This window comes from Salarias fasciatus, chromosome 11 (genome assembly GCF_902148845.1).
Source record: "Salarias fasciatus chromosome 11, fSalaFa1.1, whole genome shotgun sequence".
Lineage (NCBI taxonomy): Eukaryota > Metazoa > Chordata > Actinopteri > Blenniiformes > Blenniidae > Salarias > Salarias fasciatus.
In genome coordinates, this window is record NC_043755.1 from 26,519,451 (window position 1) to 26,547,278 (window position 27,828).

The window sequence follows — 27,828 nt, forward strand, 5'->3', positions numbered from 1 at the left end:
CCTCCTCCTCAGCTGAAGCATTATGGTAACTTGAAAAAAGGGGCGGGGCCACAGAGCTGCTTTGATAAGTCGAGCATGGAAAACGTGAATGAGGCAGGGACAGGCGAGGCAAAACACACATTCACCCCTCGCACAATGCCGAGCAGGCCTTTTAATTAAACCTTATCCAACATGATGAATAATGCAACAGCTCCTTCACAGTGCTCCGTCTCCTTTCTCTCCCTGCTCGCTGTGTTCAGACACCTCGCCCTGTCTCACGCATACATTACGCCCGGGAAGAGGCTTCTGTTCTCCCCGCTGCCGCCTTAAACAGAGGCTGCATGTTTGGAGTTTGTCTGTGGTGGAGAGAATGTGCGGTGGGGGAACAGTCCGATAATCTTCTGGAGAAGGTGTAAAGGTGCAGCTCGGCCATCGCTCCGCCCACAGCTCCACCAGAGCATGTTCCCCGTGGGAGAGAGACGGCCTCTGATGCACGGCCAGCCGCTGAGAACCCCCCCCACACACACACACGGCCCCCCGGCTCAGGGACACTCCTAAAGGGATAAAAGAGGGGTGGAAGCAGGGTGAGGGGCTGGGAGGAGGCAGCGGGGGGGGGGCTGAAAGGACTGTATGGGAGAGTGACCCGTTACATGGCCGCCCGGCTGGGGCATGGGAAGACCCTGCCGGGGCCGGAGGGGGGAGCCGGACGGAGGCTCCCCCAGAAAGCAGCGAACACGGCCAAGCTTCAGGAAGACGCAGAGACTCGTCTGACCCACAGGGAGACCAAACCAAACCGCCAGGACCCGAGGGTCGGCGGCCTCTGCAGGCTCTGAGCGCTTCATCTGCTCCAAACCAGCAGCGAGCGCCACACGACTTCACCTGCACGCCGGTGGAGGACGCCATCAGACACACCACAGAAGATACAGCCAAAGACAAACTCCAAATGAGTCCAGATCAGCGCTGACAAAGACAAAGACGAGCAGCTGAAGAGATTCAGTAGATATCACAAGACAGAGAGGATCAACTAAAATCACGAGGAGCCAGCTGAGAGAAGAGTCTCCGTCCAGACAGCTGAGCTCATTTACACCTGATGCAGGGAAAAACCACATAAACCTTCTCACATGCTGGAAATCACACTGAGTGTGGAGAACCGTGAGCATGAACCCCGCACAGCGCAACCTGCAGGAACAATACATGAACCCCGCACAGCGCAACCTGCAGGAACAATACATGAACCCCGCACAGCGCAACCTGCAGGAACAATACATGAACCCCGCACAGCGCAACCTGCAGGAACAATACATGAACCCCTCACAGCGCAAACTCAACACCCAATATAAAGACTTTCCCCACAGGAATCCTCTCCTGCACAAAAGAGAAACCAGCACAGGTCACTGTCAGAATAACTGTTTGAACATATGGAGCCAGTCTCATCTGGCTGGTACTGGATCATGATGATGATGGCTCATTATAACGGATCAAGAACTTCAACGTTTATGCTTTTATTTCTCAAACCCCTTTCCCACTGCAGCTAGCGGGTCGACCCGTGTTTTCAGCCCCCTAACGATCAGCTTTTTAGACTCCTTTCCCACCGCCTGCAGACGCGGGTCTAGCTGCCTGCTGGCGAGCTGCGTCGCTGCGTTTTCCCGCGCTAATGGTGTCTGACGTTGATGACATCATCAGCGCGACGGAGCAAAACGAAAGTAAACAATGCAGCGGAACACAGTCCCTGTTACCTGTAGACGAATCTCCTCTTCCCCACGGATCAGGAGAAGCTCTCTGGTCTCGCTGTCCTGCCACTGCTGGGTCATGTTGACGAAGGAAATCTCAGGCTGTGTCCAGAAACAACAACTAGCGCGCTAATGTAGCCACGCTAACGTAGCCACGCTGCGTCGACGTCATCATGTAAGTTCCCAGATGTGTCCCTCCCATTAAAAGCCGGTAGAAAGCTGACTCGGTAAATTCCCGGGTCGACTGCAGGGTCAAACGACCCGGGTCGAAATGCCGGGTAAACCCTTTACACTGCCATGAGGAGCCGGGTGTTAGCGGGTTTAAACGGGTTTTTTGGCCAGTGGGAGAGGGGTATGAGTTGAAAATTGTCCTCATTCCCTGCCAGGACTGAGTTCTTTCAGACTGGACTGATATTTTTATTGGACTGAGGTTTGAGAACCTCAAAGCTGTGGACCAAACGAGGGTTGAGGGTTCAAGCACACAGTGCGACACCAGGAGGGGGAGTCACTGAGTGTCCAGAGGGACCAGGCTTCAGGGTGTTTGGGTTTTATTCCAGTGATCACACAGGGGGAGGACGACAGCTCATTTCAATCAGATCCGTTCTGACGGAAGAAAATCAGTGTTTCTGTCTGAGTATCAGAAAGAAGGCTTTGTGTGGGAGAGCGTCCCTTCAGGCCGGGGTCGGATGTCACCCCCCACCTGTAAATCCTCCCAGCTCCAACAGGAGGCAGGATCTGTGTGGAAACCTCCAGCACCGTCTCCACTCCACCACACTGCTTGTGTTGGGCCTGAAATATAAAAGGACGACTCATCCCATGTGCCTCTAGCACTGCAGCCAACAAGAAGAACAGCACCGACAGAACTGCAGGACTTTTCATGACGGACTTGGCCGCAACAGAAAGCGGCAGTCCAGGATTTGAATGTGACCGTGTGTGTTTGCATGGATGGAGCGAACATGTTGTAACCAAAACCCAGAACAGAAATGGCAGCCTGACAGAGTGACAGTCGTTAGCATACGGCGCCCGACGCCGCTTCACTCCGCTGCTGGCTGCAGCACAGAAGAAGGAATCACTTCTCTTCTTATTGGAGGGCCAAGAAAGGAAGGAGACACTTCTCCTGCGCTCATTAGAGGAAGCCATATGGTGGGGAACAACAAAGTGGGAGACAGAACAGTGTCATCTGCATGGGGAGGAGGCGCTGCAGACTGACTCGCTCGCCACTCCGTAAGTCACTGTTCGGTTCCTTCGCTTGTTCTAAGTGGAGTAATGTAGAGCGAAAAACATGCTGGAGGTTCTGACTGCGACTGGATCAGGAGTGAGACGATGACGGAACCCCTCAGGGTCTGAAGACACGGTCAACATCCCGCTTCACTGCACCGGCTCACCTCCAATACACTCAGACATGACGCACACGTTCACTGAAGGTCACCGCACCACTCATTCATCTCACCACACATTCACTCACTGAGTGGACAGGATGGGAATCGAACCGGTGGCCCTGATGTGAGGAAAGCTGTGAGAGAACACAGTGAGGACTCAGTCTCCTGGTTCCCATCAGGACGATCAGATTAAAGCTCGTAGGTTAAAGCAGGTCGTGCAGAGGACGTTCATATGAAGACTGAGACAGTCCTCTGTGTCCCGTGACGTCTTCCATGTGTGGACGTGGGGACATGAGGAGACAGGCGTGTCTCCTCCGGCTCGCTGGCCGAGCGGCGGAGCGAGGATACCTGAGGCCACAGCGCTGAATATCTGGCTCATTATCCGGCAGACGGCCCGGCCGCCAGGAGCTGCTATCTTCAAAGAGCCACGGCGAGCCGCGGGAGCCGGGCCCGAGCCGTCAGCCGTCAGCGGCTCGCCGGACGCCGGGCGCCGGCCACGGTGTGTGTGAAGCAGCGCCAGGCGACCCGGAGAAACACAACAGCAGCTTTCAGCCGCATGACGGCCGCTGTCAGCACCAGCAGCACGGCAACGCAGCCCCACTCCACCGAGACCAATGATCCTGAAGCATGCAGACCACACACACACACACACACACACACACAGTCAACAGAAACATGTCTGATCAGAAGGGAACAGGAAGTGGTCTGATGTGACGCCTTCTGCCAGGATTTGAGAACCTGCTCTGCTCACAGAACATCTGGCCAGATGTGTTGAAGACCAGCTCAGGAAGAGGTCTGAGGCCCGGCCATACTGCTCTTTAAGGCTCATTAACGCCCCCTGCAGCCTCTGTGGCCCCTGCAGCCCCCTGTGGCCCCTGCAGCCTCTGCAGCCCCTGCAGCCCCTGCAGCCCCCCTGCGGCCCCTGCAGGCCCCTGCGGCCCCTGCGGCCCCTGCGGCCCCTGCAGCAGAGCGACATGCCGGGGCCGCCGTCTGGGGCTGAGCTGTGGGGTCACTGTGTGGACTGCTGGGAGCCGTTGCCTCCCCTCCACAGCCAGTTGCATCAGCTCATCTAGTGAATAATGTAGAGTCATGAATAAACATCAGCAGCGCTGTGCAGAGACCTGTCTCTGAAAACCTGCTCTCTTCTTCTCTGCTTGGCCTCCAGCTTTATAAATTCACTCGTCTTCCTGCTCTTCTCCCTTCCCATTAAAACATGTTCTTTTTGTCTTCCTGGCTGTTTAAATCAGACGCTCGGAGTGTCCCCGTCCCCGTCCCCGTCCCTCATCCCCGCGTCCTGTCCGTGGCGCTGACAGACATTGTGATGCGGCGGCGTTGCTGTCTCGGTAGGGGCGAGCCGGGCCAGCCTTCAATCTGGGCTCAATAGCTGCCCGCCTTCCTCAAAGGCAGCCATCCAGCCAGCACAAAGCCTGCCCACTGGGAATAGACCCACAAAAGAGAAAGGAGGCTGCCCGCCTTCTCTGACTCCGTTTCATGAGAGCGGCCTGCTGCACCACCTCCTATAAATAATACAAGCTGCCTCTGCCTCCATCTCCTCTCCACTCCCTCCATTTCTCAGCCTGTCTGCCTCTCTGCTACTACTTCAGTGTTTAGTCAAAGCAGAGCACACACACACACATGCACATACACATGCGTGCACACAGAAATACATTCTCTAACTGACAGTTGATCATAGTGAACAGAAACTTTAAAATCTTCACAAGAAATATTCAGAGTACAAGCTGCAAAAATGCATTTTAAAAAATTTCAATTAAAAAAAATAAAACCATCAAGTGCAATTGATTCAGAGATTAAAAAAAGATGTGAAGTAATGTAAAAGTAACACAGATTCTACTAAACATCTGAACGTCACTGGGAACAGAACACTGGAGAGCTGATCCAGCACTAACACAGACCTGAGGGACGTCAGGACCGTCCGTCACTGCAGCGCCACAGCTTGGCTCCATCTCTGTTTACACTCGACTTTTATTCCTCTATAAAGCTGAATGAAGACTAACGCTGCTCTAAAATGACCTTGAAAACACCCGAACACTTGGTCCGGAATTAACTTTACATCAGAATAAACAGCCCGTTGGTCCTCCTCTGGAAGTGGAACTATCTGCTGGCGAGGCCACTTCGCTCTGGTCCCTCTGCTCTGTCGTGACGACGCAATATTCCAAGATGGCGGCCCGCAGTCTGCGTTTCAACTCGTACGCATACGATTATTTTAAAGGGAGTTTTAGAAGAAATGGATATCATAAAACAAGCAGATGGGCGGGAGCAGAACAGTGAGGACATTTTCAAAGCTGCAGCATCAGAGTTAATCCAGAGAGAAAGACAGAAAAATCACCGCCAACATGCTTAGTTTACTTCCTGGAGACGTCACTCCGTCACGGCCGTCCCGTCCAATCAGAACGCTTCACAGGCCCCAGACTTAGAGAGGATTTAATTCTTCGTTTTTTCCCGTGTAAACACCGAGCTCGGGAATATAATTCTGAATTTATTAGTTCAGAATAAACTAATTCTGAAATAAGAACATGATGAAATGCACCGATTCACACTGTAGCGTCACTGTAACAGAACTACAATCACGTGTGTGTGTGTGTGTGTGTGTGTGTGTGTGGGGGGGGTTTTTCTATGCTTGTGGGGACCAAATGTCCCCACAAGGATAGGAAAACCTGCACGATGTGCCTCGTGGGGACATTTTTTCAGTCCCCATGAGGGCAAACAGTGTTTTCTTGACCATGTTGTTACTGAAAAAAGTGCAAAAACATTTCTTTAGGGCTACGCTTTGTTTTGGTGCAGGTTAGGGTAAGGGTCAGGGTTAGGGGCTAGACATGAATGGGAGTCAATGGAAGGTCCCCACAAGGATAGAAATACGAGACTGTGCGTGTGTGTGTGTGTGTGTGTCCCTCCACATTATAAGCAGACTGTGGCAGTTTGTCTGAGAGCTGAGTGAACCCTGACCTGTAAAGAGGGAGATGAGAGCATGAGGATGAAGTGATGAAGCGTACCTGCGAGGCAGTCGGTGCAGGATGAAGCCCGGGGTCAGTGTTTCCCGCCAGACGACGCCTTTCCGTGGCTGTTGCGGCGTGCGCAGCTCTGGATGCTGTCCCCGCTCTCCGCCTGCAGCTTCACATTTGGGACGGTGAAGATAGAAGACACTGTAGGAAGAGGAGCGCTCCGGTCACTGCTCCGCCACAAACCTCCGGCTGACATCTCCACAACCTTCACGCTGGTCCATCAGGTCACAATTTACATTTCAGCGTGTGTGTGTGTGTGTGTGTGTGAGACATGTGGAACAAAAGGCAGATGCTGATGTGAACCTGACTGTTTCCACAGCCAATCAAAGGAGAGGCGTGTCGGTCCACGACGCAACATCAGCACCCCCCCCCCGGTTCCTTGTTCACAGCATCCTTAGCAACCACCATAGCAACAAGGAATCCATCGTGAAAGCTGAGAGACTGCATGTCAAAATGAAAAAAAAGAGGATTGTGTACATAAACTGGATGGATGAGGTGAAAATCAGTTTGTCCTAATAACTATGTAAAAGTCCTCAGTTGATTCAAGATGCTGCAGTAGAGTTCTGACAGGAACCACCAGAGAACTCTGTTACATCTGGAACAGAACTGAAATCCTTCATCAGAGCCAGACTGCATCAGTCCCACACTGTCCCAGGAGGACACTGGGTCCTCAGAGCTCCCAGGAGGTTCCTGGGTTCTCAAACCAGAACAGAAACGCTCTGGCTGGTCCGGCCCGTCACTGAGCGGAAGGCGTGAACGGCCTCAGAACCACGGCTCCACGGTTCCACTGCCATGTGACGGAATGTCTGCTGCGTTCACAGCAATGAGCGCACACTGATCTGAAGGAAGTGACATCAAAACAAAACTAACGCCGTCTTTAAAGAGAGAAGACGGAAGGTTTTATCTACCCTCTCTTCTGATTGGCTGTGGGACCAAAGCTCCTCTTCTGATTGGACTCAGTCCACCTCAGCTCAGCGCTGCCTTTTGCTCCACAGACTGAACAGTTTTTCACCAGAGATCGCAGCAGAGGCGATTTGTTTTGTAGTTGAAGGAAACAGAAGGTGTGACTTGTGGAGAAGGTTCGAGCAGTTGTAGTATTATATATAGTTTTTGTGAGAAATTATTTCACCTACACTGAACATTTATTGCACAATTTCACACTCAGATTTGCACACGTTCAAATACTGGAAGGAAATTCAGTGTTTGATTCAGGTGCAAAACTATGTTACACCAGATTTACGACAATAACAACGTGTTTATTAATCTGTGACTGGTGCATTAGGAGTGGTACACCTGTTACTGAGAACGTGGTGACTGTGTACGTTTTCTGTTGTGTCTGTGGAGGGAAAACAATCAAGCCCACCACTCAGAGTACTGTATGTAACCTCAGGTTTACTCAGCACGGCACACCACCACGTATTCCACCGTTGGAGGATCTGGGGTGTCAGAGACGTTCACAGCAGCCCTGTTTGATCCAGACCACCGCTGAACTCTGGTCCAGATCAGACAAGTGAGCTCTGGTCCCCTTGGTCAGAAGAAAAGATATGATGGTCGTTTGTGGCTAGCTGCTAGCTGCTAGCTGCTAGCTGCTAGCTGGGACGAGACGTCCTCTTTGAGTCCGGACCAATCAATGAGCCGGGCTTCTTCTTCACTTCCTGTCTGGTCAGTGTTCATGGGGTGGGTCCAGGACTCTGGTTAGGTCTGGGAGGAGCCCGGGGTGGGTCCAGGACTCTGGTTAGGTCTGGGAGGATCCCTGGGTGGGTCCAGGACTCTGGTTAGGTCTGGGAGGAGCCCGGGTGGGTCCAGGACTCTGGTTAGGTCTGGGAGGAGCCCGGGTGGGTCCAGGACTCTGGTTAGGTCTGGGAGGATCCCTGGGTGGGTCCAGGACTCTGGTTAGGTCTGGGAGGAGCCCGGGTGGGTCCAGGACTCTGGTTAGGTCTGGGAGGAGCCCGGGGTGGGTCCAGGACTCTGGTTAGGTCTGGGAGGAGCACGGGTGGGTCCAGGACTCTGGTTAGGTCTGGGAGGAGCCCGGGGTGGGTCCAGGACTCTGGTTAGGTCTGGGAGGAGCCCGGGGTGGGTCCAGGACTCTGGTTAGGTCTGGGAGGAGCCCGGGTGGGTCCAGGACTCTGGTTAGGTCTGGGAGGAGCCCGGGTGGGTCCAGGACTCTGGTTAGGTCTGGGAGGAGCCCGGGTGGGTCCAGGACTCTGGTTAGGTCTGGGAGGAGCCCGGGTGGGTCCAGGACTCCCTGGACTCTATTCTGTCGAGCAGCACAGTGAAGGAGACGGTCAGTCCTGTCCGTCTGCAGCAGGCCCCGGGGACCGGTCCAGCTGCTGAGGGTTTCTGCGCTCCTCGACACTCCTCAGGCCGAGGCCCCGGGGTTGATGTGAGTCTGAAGGTGAGGATGAATCCGCCTCGCAGCCGTGAAGCATCCCTGCACACACAGCCGAGCCACTTCCAGTGTGTGTGTGGAGTCTCCTGGCGGACACACACATTACTATGCTGGAGACGGAGCCCGGTCCTCACAACCCGTCATGAAGCAGCTCTTTATCTCATTTACATTTCACTCTGCTATTCTGACACATGCACACTGGGAGACGCTGCCTTTCTCCTCTCCTGTCCTCCTTTCTTTCATTTTTTTAAATTTGGGCTTCTCTATTCATGAGGGGCTGAAGCGCTTCACACACCGGCTGTGAGCGGAGACGAGCATGAGAAACATCTAAATGAGGCATCTCTTATCTGACCACTGCTTCCTCAGACGGGACAACCTGCTGCCTGCTGATAACCGGATTAAAGATGCTGCGGAACCTTAATCTGGGAATTAAAAGTGGGATTCTGCTATTAAAATCTCATCGTGTCAGCGGCCGACGCGACGAGCTGCGATGAATGACAGTGAGTGGACACACACTCATCTGTCCCCAACACACTCGTCCCAGCCAGTGGAACGGAGGCTGGCCGCCCGGGGACATGTGTCTCGGCGTGGCAGCGAGACGGAGCTGAGCTGCAGAGACAAAGAGGGGCAGGGTGGAGCCGGCCGGCACAAAGGAGGGAGGCCCAGCCTCACAAAGAGCCAGGAAACCCAACCTGCTTTCACACACACACACACACACACACACACACACACACACACACACACACACACACACACACACACACACACACACACACACACACACACACACACAGCCTGCAGTGTCCTGCTCCACTGTAATCTCGCCGCCTCACACTCCTCACCCAGCAGCTGTTTACTGGCTTTGTCCAGCTCCATGCAGCCAGGCTGCAGGAGGCCGCAGAGCCGCAGCGCCCCCCGGTGGACGGCAGAGGACCTGCAGCACAGCCGGGACTGAATGCTTCTGACACACAGGGGCTCTGCTCTTTCGAGCACATTCAGTACGTTTCTGTGTTCTTCTGAACAAACTCATCATCCTGAAGAGGAAGGAAGTGTTTCCTATGTACTGTAATTATTAAAGTAAGTTTTTTTTATTTTTGTGGTAATCTTGATGATATCCTGAACAATATTTGTCTCCTTTACTTGAACCAAACATCTTCATAATCCATTCACAGTACCTGGATCGTTCTACCTGGATATGTCACTGCCAGCTCTGTACGTGATGACCTGGGTGTGTGTGTGTGTGTGTGTGTGTGTGTGTGTGTGTGTGTGTGTGTGTGTGTGTGTGTCCTCCGTACTGTCCTGCAGCTCCCAGAGCCGTGGAGGAAGGTTGCTGAAGTACTGGTGGTGCAGCGCTGCCTGGGCTGACAGCCGGTTCTTTGGGAAGCACTGGAGGAACCTGGAGGCCAACTCCTCCGCATGGTCCACATAGCCCAGCCTGGGACAGAGACGGCAGGAGACGCAGTGAGGACGGGACAGACGATGATAAAGGTGGAAACCTGTCCTTTATTCAGAGGCAACTAAAGGATCCATATAACATCAAGTAGAACAAATAAGCTGGATTCACAGAGTCCTGTGAATCCAGCTTACACACACACACACACACACACACACACACACACACACACTTTCAGAGTTCACTTACTTATTCCAAGCTTGTCGAAGCTTCTTTGCACTGTACACTGTGAAGTGATCTGCAACAAGACACAACACACACATCACTGTAACAGACAATGCATCAACACACACCGTCCGAAAACAAACACACACACACACACACACACACACACACACACACACACACACACACACACACACAGCTGGGAGAAGAGAAAGTTCACTCTGAACAGAATTACAGAATGAGCCTCATGGATCCATACCTCAGCATAGAAAACAAATCTAGAATTATTCACATTATTCACACCTAAAGAGGCAACAGATGAAAATACACATGGTCTGTGTGTGTGTGTGTGTGTGTGTGTGTGTGTGTGTGTGTGTCTGAGCCATAATGAACACTGAATATCCACCAGTGATCTAAACGGGAGCGGATGGACCAGCTGTGGAGTCCAGGCGGGAGTGGAAGGTTTCAGGATGGGATCATGTGACCAGTCTTCATCAAAAATCCTTCTGGAGTTCAACTCAGATGAAATGGTCGTTGAGAGCAGAGGTTGGTGTGTCCAGATTTCACACTGTTTATTATGCTCTCAGCGTGTGTGAGGCTCAGAGCTGTTCTTTTAACCGCAGCCAATCCAGCCATGTGTGCGTGGAGTTTTTAACCGAGCTGCCAACAGATCAACGACCAAAAGGCTTTGTCAGACACCGAATGAGCCCAAACCCGAACCCCAGCCTGCAGCCTTCAGCCTATAGCAGAGCCTTTAGCCATTAGCCATTAGCCATTAGCCTTTAGCCTTTAGCAGAGCCTCCAGCCTCCAGCCTTCAGCCTCCAGCCTGCAGCCACTGGCTGATGGAGCCTGAATGAGGCACAGCTGGATGAGGCCCAGGTGTGAAACTGAGAAGTTAAACATACAAGTGCCCATGAAAAGAGGCGGGGCAGTGTGTATCACGTTAATAAAAGCAGAATTTGTGTCTACAATACAAACACACCAGATGAGAGGTGAAGTTTGACCATGAAAGCCGGACCACGTGGTGAGGGACCCAGCTCCACAGCAGCAGCAGGGCTGAGGAGGAGCTGATGAAACACTGCCCCCTGCTGCTCAACAGGGAGCAGGACTGGCTGTCAGACTGGTGAAGGACAGATTCAAGGCTTCAGTCTGAGTCTTCAGTGAGGACAGCCTTCTTCACACCGTGTTGACTTTCACCTGTACTGGCTGGCCTCAGAGGTTCCTGTCCACACAGTTCAACAGCGTTTATCTTCTGTACCAGACGGGCCAATAATGACCAAGCTCTCCTCTAGTGGGATTACAGCAGCTTCTCTAGTGAAAACAACTCACTGTGTGTCTAATTCCATCAACATGCAGCTGTTTGACCCCTCGGCCCTCAGAAAACCCAGGAATACAGTCATGTGGACTCATTTCAATCCAAACCCAACAACATCCCAGCACCCCCTGTGAAACCAAACTTAGAGCCAGTTACTCAACAGGACGAGGGCTGTGTGTGTGTGTGTGTGTGTGTGTGTGTGTGCTAACCCTGCTCTCTGTTAATTGGCCCCTGGAGAAAAGAGGCATTGTCACATGCTTCAGCTTCGTGAACCTCCTTATTTGAACCCTGTGCATGCCCCCCCCCCCCCCCCCCCCCCAGCTCCTCTTCCCACCATCAGCTGACTCTGATCTGTACTCTTCTTTTCATGTTTGCTGTAAAAAGTCCTAATGAGCTCCCAGAAGGCACTGCTGCTGTGGCAACACTGTCTCCCCTCTCCTGCTTACCCCACATCCTGCTTCTCAATGCTCCTGCCCCCCCCCCCCCCCCCCCCCCCCATGCTGCAGGAGAACACACAGCTTCCTGTGGAAAGCGTTTCTGATGGGTGATGCTTTCATCCTCAGGTTTGACCAACAGCTCCGCTGTAAGAAGCACCTTCCTTTATTCCATTCAGAACAACATGGACACGAGCGGCCCAGGCCTTCATCACGCTGACACAGCACTGGTCCACCTGGCTCTGATCCACACGATGCCACAAGAGAGAAGACAGGACTTCAGAGCATCTCTGAAACAAAACCTTTACCTTGTTTAAAGTGAGGCAGGGAGTTAACACCAGGCCACGAATCCTCCGAAGGCGTCCCAAGGACCTGGACAGAGCAGGAGGAAGAGGAGGGGGGTTACAGGGTACGTCTGCTTCTCAAAATAATACTTCGAAAATATTCTGGGAAAAGCAAAGGCAGAGTGTGTGTGTGAGTGTGTGTGTGTGTGTGTGTGTGTGTGTGGGGCTGAGCGCTGCTCGTGCTCCGGGTGTGTGCAGAGTGAGAGCAGAGCAGCAGCCCCGGCCTCCAGCCCACACCAGCACACCTGTTCCTGCTGCAGGCTGACCGGACCGTCCAGACCGCCAGCTGGGGCTGAGCACGCCACACCTGCTTCCTGTGCACAGAGCTCAACTCGGAGCTGCATGAACACAGAGTGACCATGGGAGGGCGCTGACACCACCAAGTCCACATGGAGCAAAGCCAGTCCCTCACACTCACTTTATTCTGATTTATTTATTTATTCCATCGTGGCCATACTCCAAATTTTGGTATAGATCCGATACCAAGTAAATACTGGGCCAGTATCGCCGATACCGATACCAATCCTTTTGACTAGGTTTTTTATTACATTTTTTAATTTGATTTTACATACATCACAGGTAGCAGTTTCAATAGTACAAATATGGTGAAAAATACTATTGGCTCGTTGCTGTTTTGAAAATGAGCTTCAGCCCTGAGGTCCCCTTTTTGGCCCTGGATATCCTGAGTAGTTATACTCCAGTAAATACATTAAAAAAATACCTGAAAATGCACAACAAAAACCACAAAAAACACAAAACTACAAAAAGACACATATGCTGGGTCAAGACTACCACACAGCATCTGGTTCAGAGTCACGAGCTTTAAACAGCTCCAGTCATCAGTGCAAAAACACTGCAAACTGCGGTTGGCCGTCATTCACCAGCACCTTGGATATATAGTATTATTCATATTATTGAGTTCCATTAACACAATCAGGATTTATTTCAATTGACTAAATGGATGAAAATAGTTTGATCACTGCTAAAATGACACCTTTGACCACCACTTGCACCTTGAACTTAAAGGTCTAATGGACGATTTTCTCGAAGAAGTCGAAGCCAAACGTCTGTTACTCGCTTTTTGAAAACGCGCATGAGCCAGACCGTCCGACCTGCTCTGCTGCTCCTACGAGCTGCTTGACAGCGTGACGCAAGCATTTCTCCAGCGTGATGGACATGTTGGAGGACCAATAGTTGACACTCGCATCCTGCCATTCATTGGCTAAAACATCGTCCATTATACCTTTAACTTCACTTCTCTAAAACAGCTCCCTGGATATTCTGGACATTAAAGCCTCAGACGAGACCTCTGTCTCTGTCGGGGGTCTCCCTCCTCCTCCTCCCTCTTCCTCCCTCTGTTTACGCTGCTTTTAAAGAGCAACTAACCCCCTTGACAGGATTTGAAAAGAGGCGGGCTTGGCGGATTGGAAGGGGGAGGGGGAGGGGGGGGGCTGAGTTGTTAGGTGCGTTCACAATGGCAAAGCCAGAAGTGGGCGGAGCTAGACGAAGTAGACGGAGTGGGGCGGAGTTATAAGTCTGTCTCCAACTCGGACAATTGTGTTTCTCATGACTCCTGCCGTGGGGGGGGGGGGGGGGGGGGGGGGGTGTTTATTTATGCAAATAAAGCGTGTTATCATTGATGAGGAGTGGGCTCGGGTCCAGTCCCCTGCCTGTATGAACCAGAGCGCTGGGCCAGGTAGCGGTGAGTTGCTCTCCAGCAGCTCACAACGGCTCCTCTGTGACCGATGTCGTTTGGGTCTCGCCAGTTTTCGATGCCCTACGTAGGTCCTACGTATCAGTGACGCCGGGCCAAATCTGGGCGGGGCGGCTCAAAAGTCTTAAAAGTCTGCCTCTGGCTTTCTCACGTCGAACGCACCTGTTGTGACAGCGCAAGCTAGCACGGAGCGAGTCCGAGCGGTGGCGGGCGGTGCGGTGCTCACACGGAGCGTCGGAGCGGCGCAGAGCGGTGCTCACTCTGAACACGGAGCGTCGGGGCGCCTGGGGGGTCCGTGGGTTGTCATAACCCACCAACCCTACGTAAATCTCACCTGTGAACTACGCTAAATGATCTAACCAACTAACTCTAATGCTAAAATGATGCTAATGCTAAAACAATGCTAATCTGATAATCGCTATGAAAAAGATGGCTCGCTCTGGTCCGACTCCAACTTGTAGGGGAGGCATCGCTTATATGGGGCTGTACTCGATGACGTACGATGGATGCAGGGGCGTGGGCGATACGAGCGTTGGATGCCATCATCCAGCCAATCACGAAATTCAAATGCAGTAAAGCTGTTAAACCACTTGGGGCGGTAGTGAGACGGTTTCTGTCACAAAAATAGGATTTTAAACAAGTTTGCACTAAATTGTAAAAGTAATGTCAGAAACAAGTAGACAACAATATAAGACATGCATTTATACAGTTCATCAGCAAAAAAAAAAAAAAGTGATTTGGGGGCTAGTTGCTCTTTAAATGTTAGTGAAGGTCGGTGGTGTTAGGGTTAGGGAATCCCCTTCCTGCACACATTACATTACATTACATGATGCAATGTCTTTGTCTGAAGCTGTGAAGTAAGAAGGCCATAAGTCCAGACAGCGCTTCTTTTTCTGTCATCTCTCTCAGTTAAATTCAGTTCAAAGAAGCTTTACTGGCATGACAAACACACACTGACATTACCGAAGTCTGACATTAAATAAACACACAGTATGAACAGTTTAACACACTTCACTGAAGTGCAAAACAGTGCAGGACAGTGCAAATACTATGAAATAAGAACAAAAATTTAAAATAATCAAAATATATTGTCTCCTTTTACTTTCTAAGTGCTGAAAATACGAAGTTCTCTCTCTCTCTCAGAGCAGAGGGGGGACGGCAGGGGGCTACAGCCCCCCCTAGTGGCGGCTACAAGCTGTAGCACTTACATTGGCGTTGACGGCAAACTTCATAAAAAAACGATAATATAAAAAGTATGTGTGGAATGGATTTACAGAGTTGTGGGGACATGCGATTCAATTGATTGATGTGGAAAACATCCCCACAGCTCTCTTTGTTGACGAGACTCCTCCCTCACCAGGAAGCAGCTTCTTTGCAATCGAACAACTGACAGAAGCAGAAGAGTCGGATTTTTTTTTTCACAGGCAATCCTTCCAAAAAATAAAAATCGAATTTTCCCGAGAATGAAAAAGGTAAAAACAACATCGTGGCAGTGGAAACTGAAGTCACGTCAACTAGCAGCTCAGCTAGCATCTTATTAGCTGTATCACGTGGCTTCCAGCCAGTACCCTGACTGGTGGTGACGTCACTCCTCCATTCATTCCCCCCCCCCCCCCCCCCCCCCCGTTTAAACAGCTTCCCGCGTGCCCAGGGGAGGGGCACAGAGCGAGCTGTTTGAACAAAGGGCGGTAGAGAGGCTGCTGACAAACTCTGCCAGGAGCAGGAAACAACAAAATCCATCTCAACGTGCCAGTATCGATCCGCCCCCCTCGTTTGTGAGCCTCCAGATGAAAACCACGAGAAGGAGAAGAGTCCGCCTCCAAGTCACGGCTGTATTTTTCCGTGAGAGGAAACATTTCATCTGCTTCAGCGACTTGGACTTCTGTTCAGGTTTTCAGAGAGTTCATTACTGAGAGGATAAAAGCTGCTGCTGCAGAAATCTTCACTGCGTTGGAAGAAAGGATGGTTCCGTGTAAGGAGGAGCTGGATGTCCAGGACAGACTGCTGGGAGTCAGCGGGGGAGCTCAGAGGGACTTCCCCACAACAGGTAGAGAAAAGTCCGCATCTGGTTCCTTCTGTTTCTTCTCCTTATATTTCTCAGTTGTAACTTTATTACATCAAGCACATACATATTACGGCAGTCTGCCTCAGTCTCAGTGAGTGCCACACTCAATCGGGTCCCTCCAGGAACATGTAACAAACGTTCCACGTGGCACAGGATCAACTCCTGAACGTGCAGCTGGAGGATGGATCCTGTTCTCTAGAAGCCAGCAGACAGAAATGAGGCTGCAGCTGTTTCTTCTGCTTCAAAGTGACTTTAAAGCAGAAAGCTTCAGGATGAAACATCTGGATCAGAAGCAGAGGAAACGCTGAAGAAGGTTTTTATTGAGGCTCAGTCTGAGCGGACTGACGAACTGACTTTATTTAGATCAAACACAAACTAAAGCTCCATTTCTCTGAACGTGTGATGGGTTCTGATCAGAAACATGTTCTGAAACAGTATTCTGTGTTTTCCTGAAGGATAAGCCTTTATTATTCAGAATGTTAACATATAAAGAATATAAATAAATAAACTGAGGGAGTTAGAAAGTACTAAATATAAATGACATGGAAAAATTTAATAAAAAAAGAGAAAAGGCGGCTTATCTTGGGTTATATTGAGATTTAAGAGCATAACATTTTTTTCTTGAATATTTTTGATTATTTTAAACTTCTGTAAAAACATTTCAATTTCTTTAAAACTTTAGGAGAACCTCTTATCTTAAGACTTTCAGGCACTGCTGCTTCACCGACAACTTCCACAGGATGGCGGCATCTAGGCATCACAGATACATACAATATAGACTTGGTAGACAAGCTCATCCACCGTCAACGTGGGGTCTATGCATGGATGTCCTTGCTCCTCATGGCCATGCTGTTATACAGGTTCCGGGGCGACGTGGAGTCCAGTTGTTTGGACTTCCATGTTGAAAAGAATGCATACAGAGCTAGACCTGCGCCTCACAGTTATTTTAATCACCAATTAATTGGTTGATGACTTTTTCAATTAATCAAATGATTTGGATCAAAAAAGACACTTGTAATTTTCACGTCTTTATTCAAAAACAGTAGATTGGGACTGACAGCTAAATGAGCAGACAAACAGATATTTTGAATATTCTGTTAAAATAATATTAAATAACACATCTAGATGTTTGTCAAATTGCTTCTTTAAACCAATAAATGTACATAAAAACACCCCAAGCTATGGCTCATGGACTCCACGGGGGTCCGGGGACCACAGTTTGAAACACACTCCAGCAGTGACGCGCCCCTGGCATGGCAGTAGAGGGTGAGAGCTGTGGGCCCATACGGACTGGTTCAGGAGCAGAGTGACCTTCACTCGGACAGTGCGACTGGTGAGCGCTGTGCGCTTCGGTCCAGCTGGTTTCCCCGTTTCATTGGTTGATTTTACTGCATGCACTCTGCCTCCATCTGCTCTGTTGATGCGCTCTGCAGGTGTGTGTGTGTGTGTGTGTTTATTTTTTTTAGTCTGCCAGCATTGACAAAGTGCAACAGGTGACGGCGTGTGACGCACAAATCACGTGATACGATGAATCAATGATGAAAATCATCATCAACGCTTGGATCATTGATTTTGTCGATTTGTTGTTGCAGCCCGATAAATAATTACTAATATTTCGTGATATAAAAGCACTCTGTAGTGCTAGGGGTGCTAAAATAGCTTATTATTGACTGTAGAGGTCTTTGGCAGGCTGGGCAAAGCATGATATGGCTCCTTTAAGTGTTTGCGGTCCTGTCTCATCCATCCATCACCTCAGTGACTTGATCTGGTTTCCCTGCAGAGAGGCCCCAGCAGCACATTGGTGACCAGAGGACGGCGTCCACTGTGGAGCAGGAGGAACATGAAGCTCCACACATGAAAGAGGAGGAGGATCCTGTTGAGGAGGGTGTTCCTGATGGTGGAAGTGAAAATCCCCACCACTCTCTGAGAGACCTGACCAGCCAGAGACTGACTGCTGCTGCTGCTGTGGAAATCTCCAGCGTGTTTGAACAGACTCTGGTCCAGTACCCGGAGGAGTCTGATGGTCGCCGCAGACTGCCGGCCGTCATCTGGAACCCTCAGATCCAGCTCCACAGAGCAGGTATGGAAAGGAGTGAATGTGCTGCTGGAGGATCTCAGCATGTGTGTGTCTATTGGAATCCAGTCGCGGGCCGTTTTGGACAGTTCAGCGGGCCGGATTCGGCCCGCGGACCGCCATTTGATGATCATCGATTAGGACTGGGTGATATGGCAAAAAAAAATGATCACGATTTTGTTTTTCATATCATTCAATCTCAATTATAATCACGATATATTATATTGTTTTTAAACCATCTGCACTGAAAACTATAGAATAGTTTAACATTTTATTAACAAACCAAGTAAACAGCAATGCAAATGAAATAATATAAACATAGAAGAATATAAGAACAATCTCACTTAACAGTGCAGTAAATGGGAAAAAAAAATCTAGCACCAAGATAATAAAATCCTGCGATGCACCGTTTTTTTCAGTAAAAGAGAAGAACTGAACGATCATTAGTTAAAGTGTGACAGTTTACAGCCCTGAGGATTTTTGTTGCTATAAAAGATGAAAAAACTAAAGAAACCGCCTGGGGATAATGAAGGTGCTTTAGAATGTAAACATTATTTTCAAGTTATGATGCTAAATATGCTGCTGCCATCATTAATGCTTGCATCAAATGTACAAAATATAAATAATCTAGATTGAACAGATTAGATTTAAAATGTAACAGTACAAAACTACAATAATACAAAAAAATAGACAAAATTAATCGTTTTTCTCCTCTCAGAATGTTGCTCGTATGGTGCAGTGGCCTGAAAAGATGACACTGGCTACGTTTACGTGCAGTCAATATTCGTGTGAAGATAATATTCTGGTTTCTGAAACATAACTCCAGGGAGATCCTCATTCAAACCACGGCCACAGACGACGCTGTGACTGCATTTGCACTTCATGCCACTAGGTGTGCTGTTTGCATGTTCAATTTTATTTTACACAGACACCACAGAAGAAGAAGGGCGCTGCAGGGCTGCAGGCTCTCTCTACATGTTTTTAGGAAAACAGTGTCAGCGGCAAGACGTGGTGATATGTTCAATGATGCAATGCACCGTTTTTTCAGTAAAACAGAAGAAATTTGAAATTTGAGCCAAGCTTCAAAGCCCACCTCTGAAGCCCCTTTCCCACTGGCCAAAAAACTCGTTTAAGCCCGTTAATAATCAGCTCCTTCGGCAGTGTGAAAGGGTTTAATCGGCATTTAGACCCGGGTCTTTAAACTCTGCAACTGACCCGGGTTTTTAGCGGGTCGGCTTTCTATTGGCTTTTAGTGGGAGGGATACATCCGGGCACCTGATGATGTCATCAGTGTGGGACACCATCAGCGCGGGAAAACGCAGCGGCGCAGCTCGCCAGCAGGCGGCTAGACCCGGGTCTGTAGGCAGTGGGAAAGGAGTCTAAAAAGCCGATCGTTAGCGGGTCGAAAACACGGGTCGACCCGCTAGTTGCAGTGAGAAAGGGGTATGAGAGGAGGTAATGAGCTGTGATTGGTCAAGTTTCACAGAGACTGCCCGAGCCCTGCGGTTCCTCCGTACTCCACTGGGAGAGTTCCCCCCGACCTCCGAAGAGGCAGGAGGGGACCTTCCCTTATCCCACAGCCGGCTAGCCAGCACTGCTAATGGCTAACAGAAGAAGAAGCCCTCCGACCAAGACCTAACCAGAGACCAGCATCCAGCATCCAGGCTCCCACCAAGGACCACCAGAACAGGCAGAGGAGCACCGCCTGTACTCTCACAAACCGTTCTTTAAGACTTCCACTGGCGGAGCAGCCAGCTCCTTCAGCCTGAAGCAGGATCTCCGGCCTCCAGCCATAAGCACATGGCAGACTGACCGACCAAGCCAATCACCAGTCAGCCCAGCGTCTGACTGCCACCCGGGTCTGGATCCACTCCTCCAGCCCACGACAAGAACACCACGGAAGAACCGCGGCAGGAACAGTTCTTCAACCCTTCAACACCTCCACCTTCTACCACTGCACAGCAACAGGCAACGTTAGCAGGGAGCTACTAACAGGAGACAAACAGCAACCACCTGGCTAGCACCGAGCAGCTGGCTAGCACCGAGCAGCTGGCTAGCACCAGCTGGCTAGCACCGAGCAGCTGGCCAGCACCAGCTGGCTAGCACCGAGCAGCTGGCTAGCACCAGCTGGCTAGCACCGAGCAGCTGGCTAGCACCAGCTGGCTAGCACCGAGCAGCTGGCCAGCACCGAGCAACTCTTCCTCCAAAGACAATGGAACGTGGGAACTCTCTGGGCTTTAGCATAAACAGGTTTTGCCAAGTGTAAAACTGTTTGTTTCATGATGTGTGGATTTAACTGAGATTGTGTTCCGGTTTTGATGAACTGAGGATAAGTTAGCAGTCTGTAAGCTAATGATCACGTCGCTTCACCCAACGCCGGGTTTGGAGGTTAATCGTGATCACACAAAACATCACCGGGTTAATTCAACATCTTCACCTGGTCTGAGCTGATGGACAACACAGATCGTAGAGACTCATTTTGAATTGGCTTTTACAAAGTTGCACTGAGAGCGGAAACAGGCCTCACCCCCTCTCAGGCTCTCTTTTGTGACCGAGCACATGGGGAGAGAACATCCCTCTGATCCGCCACTTTAACTGTTGTCTTTGGTTGACCGCCATTTTGATCTGTAGTTCCATCCTTCAGTCTTCACCTCACCTCACCTCACCTCACACACACACACACACTCATACAAACACGGCTTGTATAGACATCTAGCTAGAATTGTTTGGTTTTGCTTTATTGTTAATAAACAAATTTTGGAATAATTTGTGTCGTTAATGTTTCACAGTAGGGCTGAGCGGTATGACAGTATAACACTGTGTCGGTGTAAAGGTGTATACCGGTTGAAATGTTGCCATACCGTTTATACCGGAGAGAGAGCAGATGTCTGCAGCTCTCTGAGTCAGTGGACAGTCGTCTGCACTCGCTAACAGGACAGCTGGAGCGCAGTTGTTTGGGTGTGTTTGTGCATTTTCACAGCGTGTCCCGACGTCGCGTTTGTTCGCTGTGTTTCATTGGTCAGGTAAGCACAGGGTGCGCTCGCGAACAACACCAGCGTAGCTAGGGGAGGTGGTAGCCATAATAGCAGGCGCAGATACTAGCGGCTCCGGGAGTGACGCTAAAAACTCAGGTCTTTTTTTATTTCATGTTGTGATTTTTTTTTTTTTTTTGATAATTGAAGTTATATAAAGCGGAGTTTAAAAAAATAGAAGAGGAAAATGAGCAAATGTGACAGTTTGGTTATTTTTAAGCAATTATTTGAATTTACAGGGGAAAAATACATACGGTGATATACACCGTTACTGTGATGTGAAATTTCTGATACCGTGATATAAGATTTTGTTCATACCGCCCAACCCTATTTCACAGTTATGAATGGAATGTCCATCTCTTCTGCCCAAGGTCTCCCGAATCCTTCAGGTTCTTCTGTTAAATTTGGTAATTAATAATCTAATTATTAATCCAAATTCCAAATTAATAGTTTAACCAAGTTTCTCTCTCTCTCGAGTGGTCTGTCATCCGACGGGACCGGCATCAGTCAGTACTCTCCAGTCGTATCTCCTCTGTGCCATGCTCTTCATTTGTTGGTAGCTCCTTCCTTGTTGTACGTCGTCCAGCACCATGGCTCTCTTCCTGCCCCTTGGTTTTCTCCCTTTGAATCTTCCTTTGCTGGTATCGCGCAGCAGCCGTTCCCTTCTCAGGATATGCCCAACCCATCTCGCCTTCCTCCTCCAGATGGACTGAATTAGCCTTCGTTGTTCAGTAACTCTGCTCAACACTTCTTCATTAGTTACTCTTTCCGTCCAGCTGATCCTCTCCATCCTTTTCCACATCCACATCTCGCAACCTTCCAGCCTCTTAATTTCCGCCTTCCTCAGTGTCCACGTTTCGGATCCATACGTCAACACACTCCAAACTTAGGTCTTGACTATCCTTTTCTTTAGGCTCTTGTCAAAGTTTTTGATCAGCAGGATCTTGTGCCTACTGAATGCCTCTTTCGCCATTGCTATTCTAGTCTTAACCTCTCTCGCGCTGCGTCCATCTTCTAAGACTTCCTAGATACTTGAACTGCTTGACTTGTTCAAGTGTGCTTCCGTTGATGGTAATTCTCATATCCCCTCCCTCTCTTCTACTGATCTTCATCAGTTTGCTGTTGTTTTGATTGATTCTCATTTTGTGCTTTCCTCCACCTTCACTGAGGCTCGACATGATGGTCTGCAGTCCTTCTTCTGTGCTTGCTGTCATCGCCTGGTCATCAGCAAATCTTATCGCCTGAATCAAGTTTCCATTCACTTTCACACCTTCTGCCACCTCTTCCATTGCTTCTCTCATGATTGATTCCGGGTCAATGTTGAAAAGCAGAGGTGATAGCATACAACCTTGGCGCAGTCCTCTTCCGATAATGCATGGACCTGCTGTTCCCTGGTCAGTCCTTACGTCTGCAGTCCGTCCCATGTACAGTGCTGTGATTAGCCGCCTGTCTCTCCAGTCGACTCCTAAGGTCTTCAAAATACCCAAGAGGCGAACCCAATCCACTCGATCAAAAGCTTTTTCATAGTCAACATAACATACAAATACTTCTTGACCAGGCTCCATGCTACGTACGCACATGATTCGTAGCACCGCAATTGCTTCTCTTGTGCCTTTTCCTTTTCGGAAACCGAACTGGTCTTGCCCAATGTACTTTTCTGTTTGGCCTTGAAGTCTGTTCTTCAATACTTGAAGCAGAATCTTTGACGCATGGGATATCAAACTTATAGTTCTGTAGTCCTCACATTTTTGCCTTCTTTTGGATAGGCACAATGATGCTCCTTAGGAAATCTTCTGGCCAGATGCCTTCCTTGCATGTATCCTTACAAATAAATGCAACGAGATCGAAAAACTAGATAAAGCGGGAAAGGTGGATAAGTTGTATTGGACTGTATCAGAACATCCATTACTTCTTGGCCAATTGCTTTCAGTACTTCAGTGACCAGTCCATCGATACCCTCTGCTTTCTTAGGTTTCAGATTTTTTATTAATTGTAATAACTCACTGTCCATGATATCAGGTCCAAGCTGGTCTCTCTCTACCTCGCTCTCTTCTTCTATTCTAATCTCGCTTGGTTTCTCTCCTTTGTTGTACAGTTCTTCGATGTACTCTTTACAGCAATCTATTATCTTCTCTCGCTCAGTGAGGAGCACCCCCTGCTTGTTCAGGATGCTGTTGGCCTTCTGTCTACTGTTTCTATTCCATGTTAGCTCTTTCACAGTCCAATACAACTTATCCACCTTTCCCGCTTTATCTAGTTTTTCGATCTCGTTGCATTTATTTGTCCAGAACTTTTCTCGTGCCAGGTCCGTCTCTCTTCTCAACTCGTTCTTCAGTCTCATGTACTTTCGCCTTCCTTCCTTAGTGTTGCAATTTTTCCATTTCCTTCTCTCGTCCATCTTCCTGAGCATCTCTTTGCTCACCCATGGCTTCTTAGTTGTCCTCCTCCTTTCCCGTCCTATGATCTCCTCAGCACTGTCAAGTACTGCTGTCTTGAACGAGTTCCACCTGCCGTCAATTGTTTCCTGCTGCCAACTGTCGCTGGAAGCTAACTTTTTCATTCAGTTCTTCTTTTGTAGAGCCCCGAAGAGTATCTAATTTCAGCCTGAATTGCCGTTTAGGTTCTGCTAGTCTCTTCAGCTTTAACTTCACGTTCATAGCCACCAGATTGTGATCTGTTTCTGAATCAGCTCCAGGGTACGCGTGAGCGTTGTTGACGCTATTCCGAAATCTCTGTTTCACCATAATGTAATCGATCATCATCCGCCTGGTGTCTCAAAGGTGCTTTCCACGTGTATCTTCATCTCTTGTTTTGCTTGAACCAGGTATTAGCTATACACAGTTTTTCTTCTGCAGAATTGTACAAGCATTTCCCCTCTGTCATTCCTGTTCCCCAGACCGTACTCACCAACGACACCACCGTCTCTCCCTTCGCCAACTGATGCATTCAGATCTCCCATAACGATTACATAATCATCTCCTCTTCCCTGTCTGATCGTTCCCTCCACTCGCTCAGACGTCCTCCACCTCCTTGTCATCATAGTCTGTTGTCGGCATGTAGACCAGTATGATTACTAAGTCTACTGGTTTCCCTTTCAATCTCAATGCCAGGAGCCTATCACTCATATAATCCACTTGGCACACACATTGGCTGGTTTCCCTGTCCAGCAATACTCCAACACCTTTTTGGCTCTGCTGACCTCCAGAGAAAATGAGTCTGTAGTGATCGCTACTGATGTCTCCATTTCCTCTCCATCTGGTCTCGGTCAGGCCCAGGATGTTCAAGTTGTTCCTCTCCATCTCTCTCTTGATGTTTTCCAGTTTCTCTCTCAACACCATGCTGCACACATTCCACGTACCAATTTTCAGAAGTTTGTTACTGTAGGGATTTCGCATGTTGACGACCTTGGGAAGCCCTACCTCCTCCCCTGTCGGACGCGGTTCCCTGCTGTTGAGCTAGGTCTCCGTTAACGTCGTTAATGGCTAGATTATTTCTGAAGTTACTGATCATGATGTGTCTTGGGAAGAGTACTGGAATGGTTTCCCGTTGCCTTCTCCAGGGTGTTTGGAGTTTTCCTTCTCCTAGAAGGGTTGCCTACCAAGGCTAACGAGCCCCTTCTGCCCAGTAACCAAGTTTATGAGACTGATTACAACAAATTGGCTCTTTACCTACTAAACGCAGGTGGTGCCCCGAGGTTATTTGGTGAAAATTAGATGTCAGATTCTTTAATAGTGATCTGTGATAATCATTAATTATTACTGATAGCCAAATTCATTAAGTTGAAATCACAACATTATTGGTGCGGCCCATGTGACCCAGAAGAACCTTAATGCTGTGAACCCCAACAGACCGTAAACAATGTCCACTGACCAGCAGGCTGCTGTAGGTCTTCTGAAGTCAGTGAGGAGCTCCTTCATCCTGCTGGTGTTCAGAACATTTCAAAGCAGGGCGTCTCTTCGTCCCTCCATCTCGGGTAGCGTGGTAAACAGTGAACAGAAGGTCACTGAACACACCACGACAAACTTCACTAAAAAGTAATCAATCAGCAGCTGAAGGTGCTCCTCAAGCAGTCATTTAACAACTGTACAGTTTTTGAAACATGAGTCAAAGTGTTCAGTTCCACTGCTTCAGTCCCCGTTTGTTTCTTCAAAGATGGAACTGTAGAAGTCTTGAAACTGATCTTTGATGTTGTATTTTTCTGTCTCTGCAGAGCTGCAGCAGCTCCACGACTGTAGAGAGGAGCAGCTCTTTGAACAGGAAACAAGCTGCTGTCTACGACAAGGAGAACCAGAACCTCTACAAGTCAGAGAGGAACAAGAACCAGAACCTCCACCAGAACTTCCCGAGATCAAACAGGAAGAAGAAGAAGAACCAGAACTTCCCGAGATCAAACAGGAAGAAGAAGAACCAGAACCTCCCGAGATCAAACGGGAAGAAGAAGAACCAGAACCTCCCGAGATCAAACGGGAAGAAGAAGAACCAGAACCTCCCGAGATCAAACAGGAACAAGAAGAACCAGAACCTCCCGAGATCAAACAGGAACAAGAAGAACCAGAACCTCCCGAGATCAAACAGGAACAAGAAGAACCTGAACCTCCCGAGATCAAACAGGAACAAGAAGAACCAGAACCTCCCGAGATCAAACAGGAACAGGAGGTTCTGGGTACCAGCCAGGAGGGAGAGCACCTTATTCTTAAGTTTGAGAGTGAAAGTGACCTGAGAGAACCAGAAGAAATACGGGACACTGAGCAGCTCCTCTCTCAGGACTCTGAAGTCCACCATGAGAACAAACTGATTGATGTTCTTGTTTCAGAGAAGCAGGCTGAAGGTGAAAAGCTTTGTGAGGAAACATGTGGTGAACCTGTCTGCAAAAAAACAAAATTACATCCAAAGGCAGGAGTGGTCACTGACAAGAAGAAAACTTGTGAAACGTGTGGGAAAAGTTTCAGTCGGTGCAGTTATTTGGTGGTCCACAAGAGATCTCACACAGGTGAGAAGCCATATCCTTGTGAAACATGTGGGAAAAGTTTCACTCGTCAGAGTACGTTGTTGGATCACAAAAGATCTCACACAGGCGAGAAGCCATATCCTTGTGAAACATGTGGGAAAAGTTTCAGTCGGTGCAGTCATTTGGTGGTCCACAAGAGGTCTCACACAGGTGAGAAGCCACATCCTTGTGAAACATGTGGGAAAAGTTTCAATAAACAGAGTCATTTGTTGGTCCACAAGAGATGTCACACAGGTGAGAAGCCGTATCCTTGTGAAACATGTGGGAAAAGTTTCAGTCAACAGAGTGCTTTATTGGTCCACAAGAGATGTCACACAGGTGAGAAGCCGTATCCTTGTGAAACATGTGGGAAAAGTTTCAGTCGGAACAGTCATTTGTTGCTCCACAAGAGATCTCACACAGGTGAGAAGCCATATCCTTGTGACACATGTGGGAAAAGTTTCAGTCGCCACAGCATTTTATTGGATCACAAAAGATCTCACACAGGTGAGAAGCCATATCCTTGTGGAACATGTTCGAAAAGTTTCATTTATCAGAGTGCTTTATTGGCCCACATGAGATCTCACACAGGTGAGAAGCCATATCCTTGTGAAACATGTGGGAAAAGTTTCATTTATCAGAGTGCTTTATTGGCCCACATGAGATCTCACACAGGTGAGAAGCCGTATCGTTGTGAAACATGTGGGAAAAGTTTCACTCATCAAAGTACTTTGTTTGTCCACAAGAGATCTCACACAGGTGAGAAGCCATATCCTTGTGAAACATGTGGGAAAAGTTTCACTCGGAACAGTCATTTGTTGGTCCACAAGAGATCTCACACAGGTGAGAAACCGTATCCTTGTGAAACATGTGGGAAAAGTTTCAATGACCGGAGTTATTTCTTGGTCCACAAGAGATCTCACACAGGTGAAAGGCCGTATCCTTGTGAAACATGTGAGAGAAGTTTCCGTGATTCACGCTCTTTATTGGTCCACAGGAGGTCTCATACAGGTGAGAAGCCATATCCTTGTGAAACATGTGGTGAAAGTTTCATTACCCGGCGTCATTTGTTGCGCCACAAGAGATCTCACACAGGTTAGAAGCCATACCCTTGTGAAATATGTGAGAAAAGTTTCAGTTGGTACAGTCAGTTCTTGTTCCACAAGAGATGTCACACAGGTGAGAAGCCATACCCTTGTGAAACGTGGGAAAAGTTTTATTAACCAGAGTACTTTGTTGGTCCACTTGAGATCTCACACAGGTGAGAAGCCGTATCCTTGTGAAACGTGTGGGAAAAGTCGATCGTTGTTCTTTGCTGTGCCACATGAAAATTCACTTGAAGATGAGATGATGAGACTGTTGACGATCTCATTGAGGAACTTCATCTGTAGCTCCAAATCATTAAAGGTGCATTAAGGAGTTTTTTAACTTCAAAAATACTTATTTTCCACCATAAATATGTTGCAAATATTCAATGATGTGTACAATGTGCCCTGACATATTCATTGCAAATACCGCTAACAGTGCTAAATTGTCACTTGGAAGTTGCAGTGCCGGTCCGGCAATGGGAGAATTTGAAAGGATGTGACGTAATGCGCACTCCCGCTGGCCTTAGCTTTCGTTTTGTCCGCCATTACTCCACCAGATGCTTAGCGAGCAACAACTGAGCAGTATTAGAAAAGACTTAGAACAGGCTTCTAGCACTACCACAGCTCCAGAAATGGACCCTACGCAGGCAAGAGAAGCT

At 48.9% G+C, this 27,828-nt stretch overlaps 2 protein-coding genes across 6 annotated transcripts in view; one reads left to right on the plus strand and one right to left on the minus strand.

The window, feature by feature from the left end:
* cdk14 (cyclin dependent kinase 14) overlaps positions 1–27,828 on the minus strand; it is a 108,136-nt gene that overhangs the window by 8,456 nt on the left and 71,852 nt on the right. For all 5 annotated transcript variants that reach the window (XM_030103538.1, XM_030103539.1, XM_030103542.1 and 2 more), the window contains 4 exons: positions 12,174–12,237; positions 10,140–10,188; positions 9,793–9,932; positions 6,100–6,249 (listed from right to left, as the gene is read on the minus strand). In XM_030103538.1, the coding sequence (XP_029959398.1) occupies positions 6,134–6,249; positions 9,793–9,932; positions 10,140–10,188; positions 12,174–12,237 (369 nt within the window). In that variant the 3' untranslated portion in view covers positions 6,100–6,133. The remainder of the gene's footprint in view (positions 1–6,099; positions 6,250–9,792; positions 9,933–10,139; positions 10,189–12,173; positions 12,238–27,828) is intronic.
* Positions 15,886–27,526, plus strand: LOC115396390 (zinc finger protein OZF-like). Its single transcript, XM_030102260.1, has 4 exons — positions 15,886–15,970; positions 25,908–27,008; positions 27,093–27,161; positions 27,328–27,526. Exons 1-4 carry the CDS (start codon positions 15,886–15,888, stop codon positions 27,495–27,497), a joined length of 1,425 nt encoding a protein of 474 aa, XP_029958120.1. The 3' UTR covers positions 27,498–27,526.